We start from the raw sequence: 20,196 nt of genomic DNA, 5'->3' as shown, positions 1-20,196 counted from the left end.
TGGAATGCTGTATTGAGAGAGATTTTACAAAAGCATTTGAAGATACAGGAAATTTAGCCTCAGGTTTAAAGAAAACTAAGAAAATGGACAAACCAAGGTTAACTTAATAACTCCAGGAAAAATTAAAAGTAATGTAAGAAAATATAGTCACAGGCCACCTGGGTGGCTCAGTTGAGCATCCAACTCTTGATATCAGCTCAGGTCATGATCTTGGGGTCATAAGATCAAGCCCCACAATGGACTCCACACCGAGCATGAAAACTGCTTGGGATTCTCTGTCTCCCTCTCTCTCTCTACCAGCCCCCTCTCAAAATAAATGAACATTTAAAAAATATATATAGTCACAGTATTGCCTTGGCATATAGTTTTTACACAGTCACAATTATGAAATGCTAAATGTAGGGTTTTTTAACTATGATATAATTATTAGGAGAATGAGGGTGTAGAGGAAAAGGTGTAAGAGAACTGAAATCCATATCTACTCTAACAGAAACTCAACAACAACAATAAAAATCTGACAACAAGAATTAAGAAATAGTTTGTACACATGCATGGATCAATTTGAAATATGGAGGTTTTAAAAAAAAACAACAACCTAGAGATAAATACAAGAAAAAACAGCTAAGAGTTGAGAGTGTGGGTAAGGAATTGTTTTATAAATACACCTCTTAGCACTATTTGACTTTTTGACATATACATGTATCAATTTTTTTTTAAATAAGTGGTTTAGGGTTTTAGCTTTTTAGGAAGAAAATGCTGTCTTCTAAAGTAGAACATAGTTTGTAAGACCAAGACCAATAGCTGAGAGCTTTCCCTGGTGATCTTGGTAATTAAAAACTGAATGGCAAAGGTAATGATAAATAAGAAATTCCTTCTTAGTTATTTATGTATGTTATGTGCTGAATTGTGTCTCCCCCCAAAATTCATGTTGGAACCCTCCCTCTCAGAATGTGACAGTACGTGGAAATAGGGCCTGTAAAAAAGTGACTGTTGAAATAGATCAGGTAGGTCTGAATACCCCGACTGATGTATCTTTATAAGAGTAAATCTGTACACAGAGAGAGAGAGAGAGAGCAGGGGTTCACACGGGAAACCCCGGGAGGACACAGGGAAGAGGCAGCCATCTGCAAGCTAAGGAGAAAGCCTCAGAAGGCATCAACCCTTCTGAAACCTTGATCTCCGATGTTTAGCCTCCAGACTGTAAGAAAATAAACTGCTGTTCAAGCCATTCTGGCTGAGGTATTTTGTTATGGCAGCCCTTAGCAGATAATTATGATACTTTTTATCATTTCCAAGTTGAAAACTCAATATTGATAATTTAAACTTCTTGTGTTTAGGGGTGCCTGGGTGGCAGTCGGTCAAACATCTGACTCTCAATTTCAGCTCAGGTTGTGATCTCAAGATCGTGGGATCGAGCCCCACCTTGGGTTCTGCACTGACAGCATGGAGCCTGCTTGGGATTCTCTCTCTCCCTCTCTCTCTCTGCCTCTCCCCTGCTCATGAATGCATACATGAGCATGTGTTCTCTCTCTCAAAATAAGTAAGTTTTTTAAAAAAAGATTTAAACTTCTTGTGTTTAAAACATTATTTTAAACAAAGACTTTTTCTCATTATTCCAATCTAAATAGGCTTTCCTGCTTGATCTAGGATTTGGGATGGAGTTGAGCCTGCCCACCCTTTAGAAACCCTCAAGGATTATGAACCACTGCATGTTTTTAAGCAGGGGAGCAACAAGATAATTAAATTAGCTTTCTAAAGACAAAACTCACTGCTTGCTCCTCACTTAATAGGTGCTCTTGGTGACTTAACAATAAAATTTTAGAACTAAAGAGAACCTTACAGATCATCTAGTCCAATGGTTTTCAATACTTCAACATTTTCCCCCCACCAGGCCAACCAAGACAATGAGTGATGGGCTTCTCTGCCCCCCACGCTCCCTTCAGTTGAGAAGGTCAGGGGATGGGGTAGTTTCTAATTACTTCGAATTTTTTTAAGCATTTGCTATTTTCCTTAAATGTTTTAATTAATAATATTAAATCCAAGGTAAGTTATACAGGTATTTCACACTTGCAGAAAAAAGCATTAAGACTCCAAGAAAACTGTTTAAGTCACAGTAAGTCTCAATCCTTCTCAAAAATACAATTTATCACCTAAATTCACCTCCTACTTTGTCCAGATTCTTTAACCTGCACAATACCTCTGGAATGTACATCTTCCCAGCAAGTGAACAAATATACAACTGCAACATAGTCTACCCTAACCCAAAGCATTATCACAGAATCAAAAATGCCAGTTTCAAACTACTACAATGTAAATGGAATCTCTAAATTTTCTTATAACCACCATTTGTATAGCTTGACTAATCTCAAAACCACCCACGGCTAAGAAAATATAGAACTTTCCTGAAAGATGGTAGAATAGGAATACACTGGACATACTTCCATCAAAAACTAATTAAAATACACATGAAATCAGTAACAAAGAAAAACCTATAATCACAGCTGAAATGGGACTGAAAATTGGAAGCACATTCTAATTTCGGATAAGGCTTTCTCCAATCTCCTATACCAATCAGATGTGATTAAGTGCAGTCAAATTGACTGTTAAACCCTAATTCAGGAAGTATCTTAGTTTGTTGAGACCTAGTTCATTGATACCTGAAGTAGTCATCTCATCTGTCTGAACTACCCCCAAAATCTCCAAGCAATGGCTTAGTAGAAACTCTCTCCCATTAACTGCATAGCTGAAACAGGACTGGGAAATAGCCACAATACTGGATACTACTGGCAGACTCTGAATCAGAAGGAATGTTAAAGCAGAATCCATTTGGGACTGAACTCCCAATTCATCACAAATCAACCAGTCTCCTCTCATAGGATACCCTGCTCAACTTAATCTCAACCCAGATTAACTATGCAACAACAGAGGCTTTTTTTTTTTTTTTTTTAAAGAGAGTGTGCACAAAGTAGAGGGGCAGAGGAAGACAGGGAGAGAATCTTAAGCAGACTTCACACTCAGTATGGAACCTGACGCAAGGCTTGATCCCATGTCAGGGATCCCATGACCCTGGGATCATGACCTGAGCCAAAATCAAGAGTAGGTCACTCAACCAACTGAGCCACCCAGGCGCCCAAGAAACAATGGGTCTTATCAAAACTCCAGATGTGCATTCTATCATTAAAGAAGGAACTGCAATAGAGACTCAAAGTATTCTTTCAAATTCATTTCATGTACTGAACATCTGCTACATACCAGTTAACATTGTCACAGAAAACAGAACTGACCAAAAGCAACCTGGGTCCCTGGGACCTTCCTGGCCTCTGAAGATGACCAAAATAACTGTAAGGTAGGAAAAACCAAAAAGTTTTTTAAAGTACAAAAGAATAAAGCAAGAAGAACAGACATTAATTAACACATGAACATTTAAAACATGAACCCAAGAATACATGAATGTTGTAGAAAAAATTAACTATCACAAGGTGATAAGAAATACAGAAGTTACAGAGCATCTGGCTGGCTCAGTCAGTAGAGCATGCGCCTCTTGATCTCAGGGTTGTAAGTTCGAACCCACATTGGGTGTAGAAGTTACTTAAACATTTATGTTTAAATTATTTTAAAAGATTTTAATCTTTTAAGGAGTGCCTGGGTGGCTCAGTCAGTTAAGCGTCCTACTCTCCATCTCAGATCAGGTCTTGATCTCAGGGTTTTGAGTTCAAGCTCTGCACTGGGCTCTGCACTGGGCGTTAAGCCCATTTAAAAAAAATAAAAATAAAGGGGCACCTGGGTGGCTCAGTCAGTTAAGCATCTTACTTCAGCTCAGGTCATGATCTCACAGTTTGTAGGTTGGAACTCCACCTTGGGCTCTGTGCTGACAGCTCAGAGCCTGGAGCCTACTTCAGACTGTGTCTCCCTCTCTCTCTGTTCCTCCACCGAGACATTCTGTCTATCTCTGAAAAGTAAATATTTTTAAAAATTTTTAATAAATAAAATAAAATCTTTTAAACAAAAAAGGAAATATAAAAGGAAGAGCAGAGCAAGATGAATTTTACAACAATTAGAAAGCAGTAAGTTGTAAAAATATGAGAAAATTTTATTGTAAACATACCAAAAATTAGGAAGAAATCAAAATTAGCACTCAAAGGATGGATGCTGATAGACAAAGAACAGGAAATCAAGTGAAATTCAACTCATGAGTAATAGCGAGTAGAGAATAAATACTATTCCACCTATGAATAATAGAAGTCCCTCCCCAGTAAAAGAAGAGTAAGTAAACAGAACGAAATCAATAACCAATCAAAGTACGACTACAGACGTTGTTCTAATACCTGAGCATTTCATCAAATTAGAGATTACTAAGAAGAAATAGAGGCATATCTTCATTTCTGAAACAACAGAAATCACAGAAGTATGACTGTACAAATAGTATTCAAACAAAAATTGAACAGTAACAGGGAGGAGAAAGATGTCCTAACAGCCACTGTAGAGATCAAATTCAACCTCTCTGTCTCTCTCTCACACACACACACAACTAAGTAAATAAGCAGGGTACATGATCAGTTTGTTTTTTTAAGGGAAAATTAGTGCACTAATTCCTTTTTCATGGCTGGCAAACCAATAGAAACATTTTAGGGGAAGAAAAAGACAGCTGATATACTAGACCGCATTAAGAGTGAATTTGGGGCACCTGGGTGGCTCAGTTGGTTAAGCGTCCGAGTTTGGCTCCGGTCATGATCTCACGGTTTGTGGGTTTGAGCCCTAAGTCAGGCTCTGTGTTGATAACTCAGAACCTGGAGCCTGCTTGGGATTCTGGGTCTCCCTCTCTCTCTGCCCCTCCCCCACTCATGCTCTGTCTATCTCAAGAATGAATAAACATTTAAAAAAATGTTTTTAAGAGAAAGAGTGATATATATTTTTTATATAGTTCCTCGGAATTTAACTTAGAATTAAGTACATTTTAACATGTACATAATTATTTTTATTATAGTGTTTTATTTAAGAAAAGACTAAATGACCAATTTTAGAGAACAGTTTAATACATTGTTATTCTAACTCTCTCTCAGAGGAAGACTATAGAAAATGTTCTTATAATCATGAAAAGAGCAAACAAAAACATATGTATTCTACATTGTCTACCTATACCAAAAATATTTCTATGAAAATGATAATGTGCCTGGACATGCAAGCTGGTGCAGCCACTCTGGAAAACAGTATGGAGGTTCCTCAAAAATTAAAAACAGAACTACCCTACGACCCAGCAATTGCACTACTAGGCATTTATCCAAGGGATATAGGTATGCTGTTTTGAAGGGGCACGTGCACCCCGATGTTTATAGCAGCACTACCAACAATAGCCAAAGTATGGAAAGAGCCCAAATGGCCATCGATGGATGAATGGATAAAGAAGATGTGGTATATATACACAATGGAGGATTACTCGGCAATCAAAAAAATGAAATCTTGCCATTTGCAACTATGTGGATGGAACTGGAGGGTATGATGCTAAGTGAAATTAGTCAGTCAGAGAAAGACAAAAATCATATGACTTCACTCATATGAGGACTTTAAGAGACAAAACAGATGGACACAAGGGAAGGGAAACAAAAATAATATAAAAACAGGGAGGGGGACAAAACATAAGAGACTCTTAAATATGGAGAACAAACTGAGGGTTACTGGAGGGGTTGTGGGAGGCGGGGGTGGGCTAAATGGGTAAGGGGCATTAAGGAATCTACTCCTGAAATCACTGTTTCACTATATGCTAACTAATTTGGATGTACATTTTAAAAAATAAAAAAGAAAATTTAAAAAAAAGAAAATGATAATGTACCAAAATTAAAAGTTATTCTAGGGGCGCCTGGGTGGCGCAGTCGGTTGAGCGTTCGACTTCAGCCAGGTCACGATCTCGCAGTCCGTGAGTTCGAGCCCCGCGTCAGGCTCTGGGCTGATGGCTCAGAGCCTGGAGCCTGTTTCCGATTCTGTGTCTCCCTCTCTCTCTGCCCCTCCCCCGTTCATGTTCTGTCTCTCTCTGTCCCAAAAATAAATAAACGTTGAAAAAAAAAATTAAAAAAAAAAAAAAAAAGTTATTCTATAGTGGTTTTTTTTTCATATTTTACTTACTGTTTTATATTCTTTACAATTCAAAAATCCCAAAGGGAAGAAAAAAAAGAAAAAACGATGGTGTTAGATTCACATTTTTCAGTAACAGGTTGAATGCCCCATTCTCCTTTCACATAAGAAGGCAGTCTGTGTACAAAGCATAGACTTTGTAGTCACACAGACCTGCGTTCTGTGTATGAAGGTATTTACTAAATATTTGACCTGGGAAAGTTAAGTAACTTCAACCTTCTATTCAGTTGTCTGTAAAAATAAGAATACCACATACACAAGGGTGACTATAAGGAATACATGAGGTAGGGTTTGTAAAGCACTTTCCACAGTGTCCAGCACAGTAAATGCTTGATGAATAAATGGTGGCTATTACCATTTAGGGCTATTTATTCTCAATCGCTCCCAGACCTGCCCCTCTCCCTATCTAATCAGCTCTAAATTTTCTGGTTTAATCCACACACGGCCAATTATCTCAGCTCTTTGATTTGTGCCCCTTATCCACTTAGAGTCAGTAGCATCCCTTTAAGCACATAATAAGTGCTAAATAATTAATAGCTATGATTTCTATCCATCTAGCTCCCATCCTCATAAGCTTCAATTCCACCAACCTGCTCCATCCTTCCCCCTTCCATCAGCCATCAATCCTGAGATTTCTAGCTTCCAAAGTTCGACCCTTTCCTGACTTTGGTTAATTTTCAACATATTAGTGCTAGACATATACACTTGGCACCAAGTCCTTGACGGTGATTTCACCTAATACCTAAAAACTGTAGGAACGCTTATTCAGTCATAGAAGAGCGCAGAGTAATTTGACTCAGCTTAAATCACATTTTTGTAAACAAATACTATTTTTAAATATAAATCTAATTGATTTGCAACACATAACAATTAAAAAAAAATTTTTTTTAACGTTTATTTATTTTTGAGACAGAGAGAAACAGAGCATGAACGGGGGAGGGTCAGAGAGAGGGAGACACAGAATCTGAAACAGGCCCCAGGCTCTGAGCTGTCAGCACAGAGCCTGACGCGGGGCTCGAACTCACGGACCGCGAGATCGTGACCTGAGCAGAAGTCGGCCGCTTAACCGACTGAGCCACCCAGGCGCCCCAACAATTTAATTAAGATACACAACTTAGTAATTAATAGGCATGATGACACAGTCACTTTGTGTCCAAACCTACTGACCCTCTAACTCTAACCAACTCTGGAAGACTGATACTATTAGCAACACTTGACAGGTAACTGAGGCACAGGAAGATGAAATAACTTGCCCAAAGGCCTATAGCTGGTGGTTAGTAAAATCAAAACATGAACCCAGATCTAGCTCAAAAACTTGTGCTTTCCCCAAAACAGTAAGTGAAATGTGATAACTTTTTAATTTTTTTTTATAAAGCTATTTTTAAATTTTTTTAAATGTTTATGTATTGTTGAGAGACAGACAGACAGAAAGACAGACTGTGAGCTGGGGAGGAACAGAGAGGGAGGGAGACACAGAATATGAAGCAGGTTCCAAACTCTGAGCTGTGAGCACAGAGCCCGACGTGGGGCTCGAATCCAGGAACCGTCAGATCATGACCTGAGCCCAAGTCGGACACTTAACCAACTGAGCCATCCAGGTACCCCATAATAACTTTTTAAAAAGATAATCCTTTTTTAAAATTTATTGTTTTATTTATTTTTGAGAGAGAGCGAGCGAGCATGAGCAGGGGAGGGGCAGAGAGAGAGAGGGAGGAAGACACAGAATCCTAAGCAGGCTCCAGGCTCTGAGCTGTCAGCACAGAGCCCGACGCAGGCTGGAATTCACAGACTGCAAGATCATGACCTGAGCTGAAATCAGACGCTTAACCAACTGACCCACCCAAGCACCCCTAAAAAGATAATCCTAAAAGGGCATTACATAGTATAATAATACAGATACAGATATCCTTTTAATAAAGGATAAGTCTAAGAAGTTGAACATATCAGAGGAATCCTTAATTTATAGGCTCACAGTTTTGAAAAGAATAATAGACTGAATTCTCACATGCCAATAAGAGTTATTCTAAAACTTTGTTCATTAAGAAATAGTTGAGTACCACTCAACATGTCTCTGGAGGCAAGGGAAACAAAACCAAAAATGAACTATTGGGACCTCATTAAAATAAAAAGCTTCTGCACAGCAAAGGAAACAATCAGCAAAACTAAAAGGCAACCAACGGAATGGGAGAAGATATTTGCAAATGACATATCAGATGAAGGGTTAGTATCCAAAATCTATAAGGAACTTCTCAAACTCAACACCCAAAAAACAAATAATCCAGTGAAGAAATGGGCAAAAGACATGAATAGACACTTATATACAGAAGACATCCAGATGGCCAACCAACACAAGAAAAAATGCTCAACATCACTCATCATCAGGGAAACACAAATCAAAACCACAATGAGATACCACCTCACACCAGTCAGAATGGCTAACATTAGCAATTCAGGCAACAACAGATGTTGGCAAGGATGCAGAGAAAGAGGATCTCTTTTGCACTGCTGGTGGGAATGAAAACTGGTGCAACTACTCTGGAAAACAGTACGGAGGTTCCTCAAAAAATTAAAAACAGAACTACCCTACGACCCAGCAATTGCACTACTAGGTATTTATCCAAGGGATACAGATATACTGTTTTGAAGGGACACATGCACCCCCATGTTTATAGCAGCACTATAAACAAGAGCCAAAGTATGGAAAGAGCCCAAATGTCCATCGATGGATGAATGGATAAAGAAGATGTGGTATATTTGTACAATGGAGTATTACTCAGCAATCAGAAAGAATGAAATCTTGCCATTTGCAACTACGTAGATGGAACGGGAGGGTATTATGCTAAGGGAAATTAGTCAGTCAGAGAAAGACAAAAATCGTATGACTTCACTCATCTGAGAACTTTAAGAGACAAAACAGATGAATGTAAGGGAAGGGAAGCAAAAATAATATAAAAACAGGGAAGGGGACAAAAACATAAGAGACTCATAAATACGGAGAACAAACTAAGGGTTGTGGGAGGGGGGATGGGCTAAATGGGTAAGGGGCATTAAGGAATCTACTCCTGAAATCATTGTTGCACTATATGACAACTAACTTGGAGGTAAATTTAAAAAATAAGTAAAAAATTAAAAAAAGAAGAAATAGTTGAGTACCTGCACCTACTATGTGTCTGGCACCACTCCTGTGATCTTTTTCCTGTACTAGAAAATTAATTCAGTCTACCAAAAACCTGCCTCATCAATTTCAACATTTTAAGACAAGATACCAAGAACACACTTTATTCATTCTAGCAAACCAATTGAAAGTTTCTCAAAAACTGAGGCACCTGGGTGGCTCAGTCAGTTAAGTGTCCGACTCTTGATTTTGGCTCAGGTCATGATCTCAGTTTGTAACATCAAGCCCCACGTTGGGCTCTGTGCTGACAGCATGGAGCCTGCTTAGGATTCTTTCTGCCCCTCCCCTGCTCACAAGAGCACACGAACACGTGTGTGCTCGCTCACACGCTCACTCTCTCTCTCTCTCAAAATAAATAAATATTGTTTTCAAAAAGTTTTAAAAAGTCTCTCAAACATTAAAGTATTATAAGGGAGAAACCAAGATCATAAAACCAAAAGCATATAAAATGGCAAGTGTAGTGGGTTGAATAATGCCCCTAGAGCCCAGAATGTGATCTTATGTGGAAATAGGGTATTTGCAAATGTAATCAGGTGTGGATCTCAAAATGAATCATCCTAGCTTTAGAGTGGGTTCTGTATTTAATGAATGTTGTCCTAAATAAGAAGAGAGAACACAGACACACCTACAGGAGGCCACTGGAAGACAAAGGCAGAGACTACAGTTTGCTACCACAAGCCAAGAAACACCAGGAGCCACCAAAAGCTGGAAAAGGCAAGGAAAAGATTCTCACCAAGAGCCTTCAGAAGGAGTATAACCCTACAAACCCCTTAATTTCGGACTTTAGGCCTCCAGAACTATGAAAGAATAAATTTCTGTTGTTCTAAACCACTCAGTTTGTGGTACTTTGTTACTGCAGCCCTAGGAAACAAATAGTTTTTTCTCATATTTGAAATTCACCATTAAAATTAACAAGTTAACAAAAGTAATCTTTTCTGAAAACAGGTTTTCTAATCTGTACTACACATGCCCAGAATTCTTAAATGGGATACACTGTACAAAATGAATGGGAACCAAGCAAATGTTCACCTTGTATGAGCGTCATTTACTCCCCTGTGCCTTCACACAGTGACATCTGTGGGAGTTAGCAGGATAGGACTTCTTACTCCTAGGCTATTTGTTCCAGCTCCATGGTTTTCTGCATTTTGAAGTTGTGTCCTCCCCTTCACAGCCTATCAGGAGTCAACTCTTACAGCCCCCTCTCCAATGTTCTAATTTGGGAATTTGAATTTTCTATAGGCTAGAAAAATCATAAAACTAAAATTATCACAATGAATTTTATGAAGTATGCCCTACAATATACTAGGACAGAAGACACATTTGGGAGAGGATGTATGTTCTCCCTTTTGGGAAAGCACTATGAATATTGGCTCTGAAGCACAATACAATACAATACAATACAATACAATACAATGGCTCTGAAGCACCTGGTAGAGAAACCAGTTAAACATTTTTAATCTGTCTTCTTTGGATACAGGCTTTTCCCTCTGAGGTTTTCGAATAATGTCCCAACACTGATGACTCAAATATTTTCTCTTTTAGAGTAGGCAATAGCCCTTCTGAATATTGTCTTTCTTCCTCTTTCTTCCCAGCAAAAGCTTGGTAATTTAAAGCTATGATACGGTAATCTGTTCTTTTCCTTAATTATGGGAACAAATATTTGCCTTGAACCCAATTACCAACAAACTTCAATATTAGAACTTCAGTAGCATAAAACTTTTGAAAATATAGTATATAACAGCTTAGGAAAAAAACACATTATCACATTTGAGCCTCACAACAAACCTATGATACAGGTAATTAGGAGGCTCTGAGCGATTATGTAATTCGATGAAGTAAAGCTATTATATGATCAAGTTGGGATAGGTCTTCTGACTCTGAGTCTTAAGACCTACATATTCTACCATCTATCTCTGCAGAACTGGGGAAAAGGTTTGGTACGGTATCAAACTCTGAACTGCTTTTTCAAAAGTAAGCAAAAGATTCTGCGTTGACTAAACTCAGTTGCAGCCAAATTAACTGCTGCTCCACAGTCAGTCAACAGTAACAAGCGGACCCTATTGTCGTTTGTCGGCAAAATAGGCATCAAGTCAACCACACCCCCCTCCCAAAGCTCAAAATTTGCTCTTGAGACTGTCACTGCTTTCCAGTAGTGCTAAGATACTATTTTTGAACAAAATGGAAACGGGTATTTCTACCATGGAAGGCTTGTAGGCCACTCACAGCACAGGCTCCCAGAATTCACATCTCCCTCACACGAACAGCAGATTCGTCAACAATTAGCTACCAACTCTAAAATTCTAAGAGTCAGAAAATCTCATATCTTAAAGCAGAAGGAAAATAACTTAATCCTAGAGAGGAGTGAGTTTTAAAAGGTGGAAATGTGAGAAAGGTAGGTTTTCTTAACAAAACACTTCAAGCATCCCAAACGGCAAACCAGATGTCTGCCCTGTGCCACCCACCACCAGTCGGCCAACACAACACTGCAAAAATGCAAATGCAGGGGAAGCTCTGAACACCTCCTCCTAGATCCCTTGCTCCTCTCCCCCTTCCCAGAGGTAACCACTACCTTGAATGTTTGTCTACTCCACATACAGGAACACATAAACAATATTTTAACAATGTTTCCCCTATGTTTATTTCTACAAATTTTATACATTCTTTTCAAAACGTAATACCTGCACCAGACAATTAAACAGTACAAAAGGATATACAGTGAAATGTCCCCCTGCACCTAATGTAGCTGTTTTATGTGTATCTAATATAATGTAACTGACCAACTAATGTAACTGTTTTACGTATATCTTTAAAGGAACACTCCACACATATGCAAGTAGTTACACTTAAATACCTTTTGGCTCCTGTTTTTTTATACACAAATGGTAGGTATACTATACACATTTGTTTGACTAGTCGTATTTCTCCCCCTAAAAATACACCTTAGAAATTGTTCCCTAAATTATATAAAGTCTCCTGCTTTTGTTTTTAACGTTTGCAGGATGTATCACTGCACAGCTGACCATAATTTAACTACTATCCTATTAGAAAAGTTACTTTCAACCTCTTGTATCTATAAACAATGTATCAATGAATAACTCATTATTTCACACAGGAGTGTATCTATAAGATAAATTCCTAGAAGTTGAATTGGTGGGTTCACTTTAATAAATACTGTACCAATTTACTCGCATTAGGAATGTCTGAGTGTTTTTGCATGACTTTAAAATTTATATGGGGAGCCTGAATGGCTCAGTCGGTAGAGCATCCAACTTAGGCTCAGGTCATGATCTCACAGTTCGTGGGTTCAAGCCCCAAGTCAGGCTCTGTGCTGACAGCTAGGAGCCTGGAGCCTGCTTCGGATTCTGTGTCTCCCTCTCTCTCTGCCCCTCCTCTGCTCGTGCTCTCTCTCAAAAATAAACAAATACCCCCCCAAAAAGAATTTAAAAAAATTATATAAACAGCATGACTGTACATGTTCTTCTACTTCTTTGTTTTTTGTGGCCTACCCTTATAAACTTGAGATCTACCGATGCTGATATATATACACACACATATATATATATGTGTGTGTATATATATGTGTTTTTTGTCCTTAAAGATTTTTTTTTAGTAAGCTCCATACCAATGTAGGGCCTTAAACTCATGACCCCAAGATTAAGAGTTACAGCAGACACACCCTCCTTAAATTTTTAAATAACTTCTACTGTGATTCATTCACAAAGGGAACAGTGGCCTATTTACCTGAAATTGCAGTTTTATGTAGAAAAATACCAACTTAATTAATAGATTATATGTATAAACAACTCATTTGCTAGAGACCACCTACACCACTAAAAAGACCATCTTCTCTTCTCTTGGAAAACTTAACAGAAAGTGCCATTTTAATTTACTACAACAATAACATGACTGTGCTCATCTGTGCTTTTATAATGGTTGTACCTGGGGAAAAGTGAGTGGACTCTGTGCAGGAATGGAGACTAACACCTTGACAACCAGGAAAAAGAAAGAAAAAAAAAGAGAACTTGGAAATAAAAAAGATAATTCAAGCGTAATCCCAAACCAACCCAAGTTGTCTGTTTAAACCTTCCCCTCAAAACGTTGGCATTAAGTTACCAAAGGACTTTTTTAGACTGTAATAAGAAACAAAATAATCATTGCAAATTCACAGTCCCTCTAAGCATGAAATATATCAGGAATTTTTCTGCATATCAGTATCACATCTTCTATTAGATTCCTTTTCTATGTTAAATTTACCAAAGTGTATAACTAATTTTAAAAGCTGCATATACTCTGAATTATCTCCATTGAAATATATGGCTAATTGTAGCATTCATAAAAATTCTTGTCAAATTAAGGCTAGTAAAAGTTGCCAACATCGCCGCTGTCATAGGTTATTTCTGCCGGCTCCCTGAGCATCTAGGCCCCCTTTTCTTTCTCCTAACAATACCCATTTCTGTGTAAAGTATTTATTCTGTCTCCCAATAAGTACTTCAGAAGAAGATAAGAAGATGCCCCCACCACACACACACACACACACACACACACACACACATATCTAACAGTGGGCCACGGTCCTCCCAAGAGTAATGCTATCTCCTTGCTGGTACCTACTTAGGAACACAAGCACCTGGCATCCCCGACCCCAGGGACTGTATGAGCCAATGAGACTCATGAGAGGTAGGCTGAGGTTTCCTTGCTTTGGAGAGAGAACCACAGAAAGAGAGTGGCTCAGTCAGTTAAGCATGTGACTTCAGCTCAGATCATCGTGATCTTATGGTTCGTGAGTTCGAGTCCTGCAACAGGTGAGCTTGAGCCCTGCTTCAGGTGCCCCGCTTTGGGTAAAAAAAAAAATCACAAGGCCCACTTCGGATGAGTCCTGCTTCCCTCTCTCTCTCTTTCTATCTCTCTCTCTCTCTCTCCTCCTTTCTCTGCCCATCACTCATTTATGCCCGCTCTCTCTCTTTAAAAAAAAAAAAAAAAAAGCACTGGCTGAAGATTTTGACTAATATCAACTAATATATTTATGAACAAATTTAACCCTATCTATGAGACATGTGATTCTTTGACTAATACTGGCCTTTCTACATTTGGCCAATATTAGTCAATTTGGAGAGGCTGACTTTGACAGTATTTGGTACTTCAAGACAGGCACATGTGAGACAGTGAAGGATAAAGAACAGCACTCACTGGAGGGATTCATGTTACAGCCACATCACAGATCAAATCCAGAACATGAACATTTTCCTCTTGCTTTCCTATCTGCCATGCCAAAAGCCATCTAGCAAATAAGGAAATGAGAACTGACGTTGCACAGTTCTACATTAGAATGATGAGCATCCTAATCCAAGCAGAGTCCTGGGAGGAGTGAGGTTATCAAGACTATTTTGGGGCATTAATGACCATGTCTTACAAATACTTGAAAAGGAAAAGCAGTTTGCGATTGCTAACAAGTAAAGAAACAGCATAGCCTAAAATAAATAACTTCAAGGGCACAGAGACATCTTACTGGCCTAATACAGACCCACCCTGATGGCTGTTGTTACCCTATTCTGGCATTTGCTTCTTACTTTCTTACATTGTTGGCCTTGCTGATTTTCATAAGAAGACTTAGGCAGTTGCTTCCCTGTGGGCTATACAGCAATTTTCCAGTTCTATGACTCAGAAAGAGCAAGAGAAGGAAGGGTTCTCCTCTTCCATCCCTAGATAAAATCAGAAAATGTTTATTTTAGCTCCGGTAAAGCAAGGCTCAGTTAGTTAATTCACTGCACAGACTTTCACAACTGTTTTTTTTCTTTCAAGTCAAATATTTACCAAGAGCTCAGTATATGCAAGTCACAGGTTATTATCTATCCAAAGCCAATGCATGAATTATATTTATCAGTTCCATGCTTTCTTCCTCTACCTCCCTAATAACAAGGTCAAATATTTTAAAGAAAAAAAAACTTATGTCTCACAACGTTTGCAATTAAACTTTTTGTGCCATGGGCACCTGGGTGGCTCCATCAGTTAAGGGACTCACTCTTGATTCCACCTCAGGTCATGATGTCAGGTTTGCATGGAGCACGTGGCTCTGTACTGACAGCGTGGAGCCGGCTTGGGATTCTTTCTCTCCCCGTCTCTCTCTCTCTCTCTCTCTCTCTGCCCCTCAAAATGAATAAATAAACTTAAAAAGAAAAAGAAAAAGAAAAAAACAAAACAAAACACTTTTTGTGCCAGAATTGGTGGGCTGGAGATCAAGTTTGTTATTTCCAGAATATTGTGTTGAAACACAAGGATAAGAGATTCCACTTTCCTTAAAAAAGTTCAAATGATGTGCACTAAGTTGTTAAAAATATCCTGTGCAAATAAATGGAAACGAACTACATTAATGAGCTAATAAATACTATCTGCAGGCAACATCTGCACTACCTACCAGGTTTGGCACACAGAGACTGCAAAACTGATAAATCAGAAACACTAAAGGCACGGAGTCTGCATTCAAAACATAAACCATGCATCGCAAATAGAGGACCAGTTTATATTCATTAACTGCTTCGAAAAAAATTAGTCATCCTTCCGGACGAGATGGCCCTCTTTTTTGAATTCCGTAAGCTAAGCCCAAAGCAAGCTTAGTTGGGAGGGGGCGGGGGCGGAGGAAGGAGGGGAACGACACATTTCACACTTGAGAATCAGCCGGGGCAGGTAAGTCGAGAACCTCCTAAAGAGGACGGAAATACGGACAATACTGAGGACTCCCGGCGAAGCGATGGGCCGACCCTGAGCCCGGGGAGCACAGCCCCAGCGAACAGGAGGCCCTCTCGCCCGGGCTCGGCGCCGAGACCCCGGCGCCTGCACCCAGCGCCAGCCTGCCCCACCTGGGAAAGTTCGCACCTCCGCATCCCCGCCCCTCGCACGAGCGAGCCCCTCCGGCCGCGGCGCCGTCGCCATGGCGACCGGTCCCCTCCCCACCCCCACCCCGCCGGGGAGGGTCGCGCCGCAGTCCCGCGGCGGGGCCGCGGGCTCCGCTCCCGCTGGAGCCCGGACGGGGGCTGCCGAGCCCGGCAGAGGAGGAACGCCGGGGCGGGGGGAGGATGAAGAGGTGAGGAAGGCGGAAGTCGCCCGGATCGCGGGCCGGGGCCCGCCCTTGCCGCGGGGGTCCTCACCCTTCACTTTGCCGAAGGTGCCGACCCCCAGCGTGTCCCCCAGGATGTAGTGGCCGATCTTCACCCGCCCGTCGTGTTTCTGCTTCTCGGCTGTCGCCATCTTTCTCCAGGAACTGAGTCTGCGCATGGCGCCGCGGGAGGGGGCGGAGGGGGCGGGCAGGGCCGCGCCGGGGGCGGGCGGGGCGGGGGGTGGGGACGCGGGAGGGCAGCCGCGCCGCGGGGCCGCCGCCCAGCGCCGCCCGCCGGGTCCCCGCCGCCGGCCGTCGGGCGCAGACGCTCCCCCTGGCGGGGCGGGCGGGGGTCGCTGCGAGGGCCGCCGGGACCCCCTGCCGCGCGCGGCTTCGTTTGGGCCTGGGGCGCCCGCCCACCTGCGCGCGGGCGAGGGCTTCCTGAGCTGCAGGGGCGGGCGGCGGCCCCTCGGCTCCGCGGCGGAGTTTGTGCCGGCAGCGGTCTCACCCGGTCGTTCCTCTTGGGCAGGGGGACCGATCTCCTCGTGATTCCGAGGGGAGAGTTGGGCACTGAGGAAGCCCGCCCTGGTGAAGCAGTTGCGTGGCTCGTTACTAGCGCAGCGTGAATTGAAACATGGCAGGGGACACCGCCCTGGCACTGCTTTCTAACCTTTTCGTTTTTCCTGTTCGGATGGAATCTAAAAGCCGCTGGGAGTTGTCAGTTGCATCTTTGATGGAGTTTCCCCTTTCTCCACCCACCTCCCCTTGCTCTTTGTTGTTGTTGTTGTTACTTTAAACCAGTAAGTTGTTACTGGGCACCTCGACAGCTCAAGTAGCGTTGTTGGTCTTTCCTCCTTCTGGATGCTTTTTCTGAAATTTCCTTCCCAAAAGCAAGCTCTGTTGGAAGGGATTAGGTTGCGAATATTGTGAACGTGTGTTTGCTCAGGAATGGGATGTTACAGACATAGGAATTAGTATTTTTCGGGTGTCGGTAAAATGTAGACTCTGAACTGAAAAAAGGCTTACGGTTGCATCAACCAGATCAGTCGACAAATATGTATTGTACCTGCAATGAGTAAAATTTACTCTATTATCTATACAGACGTGATCGTGCCATATCACAGAGGAAGTAGAGAAAGTATGCTTATTCATATTAAAATTGTTAAGCCAGTTCACTACTCAGTTGTATTCTGCTGACACGGGCAAAATCAAATGTCTAAAAAAACAAGATATCTCAATTTTGCAGAGTCATAGCATTTGGGCCAGTGTCAGTGGGCAAAGAGTTGAGCTCTTCAAGAAAATAATATAAAAAAGTGAGACTAAAAATGTTATCCTTTTTCTTCCTAACCAAAGCTACCCGGTTCCTCTGATTTTTATATGGTATTTATGAAATCAAAGTAACATGTATTAAGCACGGCTTTGTTCCAACCGAGGCACCGCAGAAGAAGCAAAAGCTTGAGCTTTTGATCAAATAAACACAGAATAGTTAACAACTAGCCTTGGATAAATTTTTATGGACAGTACATATTCTGAAGGACCAGAAACTTAAGAAGTCGTCTTTGACTATGACATATTTGTGGGGTGGGCAGTGGTCACAGTTGTAATTTTTGCTGTCTGGTTTCTTCACCTTTACTTGTTTGCCTTGTGAGTTTCTGCAGTTCAGACATTTTGGATCTTTACAAAGCAGAAATAGCTTGCTGGATTCTCTCAGGGAAAACACACACACACACACACACACACACACACACACCCCAAAAAACTTTAATCCCCTACCCTGAAATATCATCTTAAGTTATTTTAAATTTGCATCATGTCTAGAATTCAGCCTAGCAAAATTCTGTTATTTCTTTTAACCTAAAAGAAAAAAATCACAAAGTACCTCAGCCCTTTGTGGTTAAGCCACAGAGGATCTTACAAGGGAGCAAACTGAAGCTGAATTTTGCAAACCAATTGTCAATCTCCACAAAACTATGAAAACCCAATTAAAAAAGTAATACAAACTTTTTTTTAACAGAAAAATCAGTTTGTTTCTGCTATAATGTTTTAGATTATAATTTTATTTAATAAATATTCATTAAATGCCACTGTTTACTCAAAAGCATTGTTAGGGAAATAAATCCTAGCATCTTAGATCAAAGAATCGAATAGGAACTTAGAGGTCGCCTTATTTGGTCTCCCATAGTCTCTGTTTAAGCAGCTTTTATTGCTGGGTTGTTGTTTTTGTTTTTTGTTTTTTTTTTTTCCCTTATGTTGAGTTAAACACTGAATTCACTTAAGTTTCTAAGAAAGTAAATAATAAGTCTCCTTTAATCCTTTGCTTTTTCTCTTCATTCCTTTTAAAAAGTTTTTTGTCACCTTTTCTTCCACCCTCTCTTCCTTTGATTCTCCCATTGATCCATCCACAAACCCTCCTCCTTTCTTTCTTCAAGCACTGCCACACGGTGGATAAATACAAAATGAAAATTCGTGGCCCCTACCCTTGAGCTCATAGTCTAGGGTGACAGTTCTCTATATTTCTCCCACCCAAGACAGATAATATTCACATGCTCAATCAACATTGTCACAGGGTCGAAGTGAAGATAAGGCAAACTGTGGCTCACCCCCAGTTTCCAAACCCATCAGTTGTAACTCTGCCCCTATTGTCAGCAGAGTATATTGGAATATAAGTGGACAGGAGTGACTTTACAGGAGCAACCTTGATTCCGCACTAGTTTAAGAGGGTGGGAAAAGTAAATTGTTTTCCGATTTCAGTACTTCAGCTTTTATTAGTACAAACAAGTTGCATACATCTCGGCACTGATGAAGACACACCACAATGACCCAACACCACGGTGGAAAACCACTGGTATAAGGAAGCTAAGTAATTGTCGACTGTTTCCTTTTTGGTGCTTTGGAGAGTCTAAGGGAGCTGTGCATTCTCTTGGTCTTTTCTTAAGGCCATCACAGTGTTAGTAAACCATACACTGTCAGGTGGATATTACACTTCTTCAATCTCTTTCTCTAAATATGGTGGCCAGGGGGGGCCTGGGTGGCTCAGTCAGTTAAGTGTCTGACTTCGGCTTAGGTCATGATCTCACGGTTCGTGGGTTCAAGCCCCACATCGGGCTATGTGCTGCCGGCCCAGAGCCTGGATCCTGCTTCAGAGTCTATGTCTTCTCTCTCTTGCCCCTCCCCTGCTCACGCTCTCTCTTTCTCTCAAAATAAACAAATAAATAAACATTAAAATTAATTAAAATTAAAAATTAAAAGGTGAATATGATAGCCAGAAATAAAAATTCTAAGACTGCACTTCTATTAATGCAGCTTAATATGTCCTTAGTTTACTTGTAGTTACACTGTAACTAATATTCAATAACAACTAGGTATTAGTTTGCTAAACTCTGAGGACTCAAAAAACAAAGGAACACTGTACTGCCTTCAACAAGGCAATGTGATAAGTGCTATAATAAAAACACATATATATTTCTTTTTTAAAAAGGTTTTTTTCGGGGGAGTTATTTCGAGAGAGAGCATGCATGTGCACATGCAAACAGGGGAGGAGCAGAGGGAGAGAGGGAGAAAGAGAATCTTAAGCAGGCCCCACCCTCAATGCAGAGCCTGACGCGGGGCTCTGTCTCTTGGCTGTGAGATGGTGACCTGAGCTGAAATCAAGAGTCAGTCGTTTAACCAACTGAGCCACCCAGGCACCCCAAAGATTTTATTTTTAAGTAATCTCTACACCCAACATAGAGCTTAAACTCACAACCCCAAGATGAAGAGTCGCATGCTCCACCAACTGAACCAGCCAGGTGCCCCTGTATATGGT

The 20,196-nt window shown here is 40.8% G+C and overlaps 1 protein-coding gene across 8 annotated transcripts in view; it reads right to left on the bottom strand.

Annotated features, from left to right (window-relative positions):
• The window catches only part of PRKAA1 (protein kinase AMP-activated catalytic subunit alpha 1), a 46,188-nt gene that overhangs the window by 20,526 nt on the left and 5,466 nt on the right, over positions 1–20,196 (bottom strand). For 2 of the 8 annotated variants that reach the window (XM_045439480.1, XM_045439502.1), the window contains exon 1: positions 14,877–15,000. The exons of 1 other annotated variant lie outside the window; for it this stretch is intronic. Coding sequence is in view for 4 of the 7 variants with exons in the window: in XM_045439511.1 (XP_045295467.1) it covers positions 16,444–16,570 (127 nt within the window). In the remaining 3 variants the exon portion in view is untranslated. Of the gene's footprint in view, positions 1–14,488; positions 14,580–14,868; positions 15,001–16,443; positions 16,613–20,196 lie in introns of those variants that run through there. 5 more of the 8 variants (XM_045439471.1, XM_045439511.1, XM_045439452.1 and 2 more) reach the window with 5 other exon arrangements.

Source organism: Leopardus geoffroyi, chromosome A1 (assembly GCF_018350155.1).
Source record: "Leopardus geoffroyi isolate Oge1 chromosome A1, O.geoffroyi_Oge1_pat1.0, whole genome shotgun sequence".
In the NCBI taxonomy this organism is placed as follows: domain Eukaryota; kingdom Metazoa; phylum Chordata; class Mammalia; order Carnivora; family Felidae; genus Leopardus; species Leopardus geoffroyi.
The sequence above is the reverse complement of the archived record's forward strand: the minus strand, read 5'-3'. Positions and strand labels throughout refer to the sequence as shown.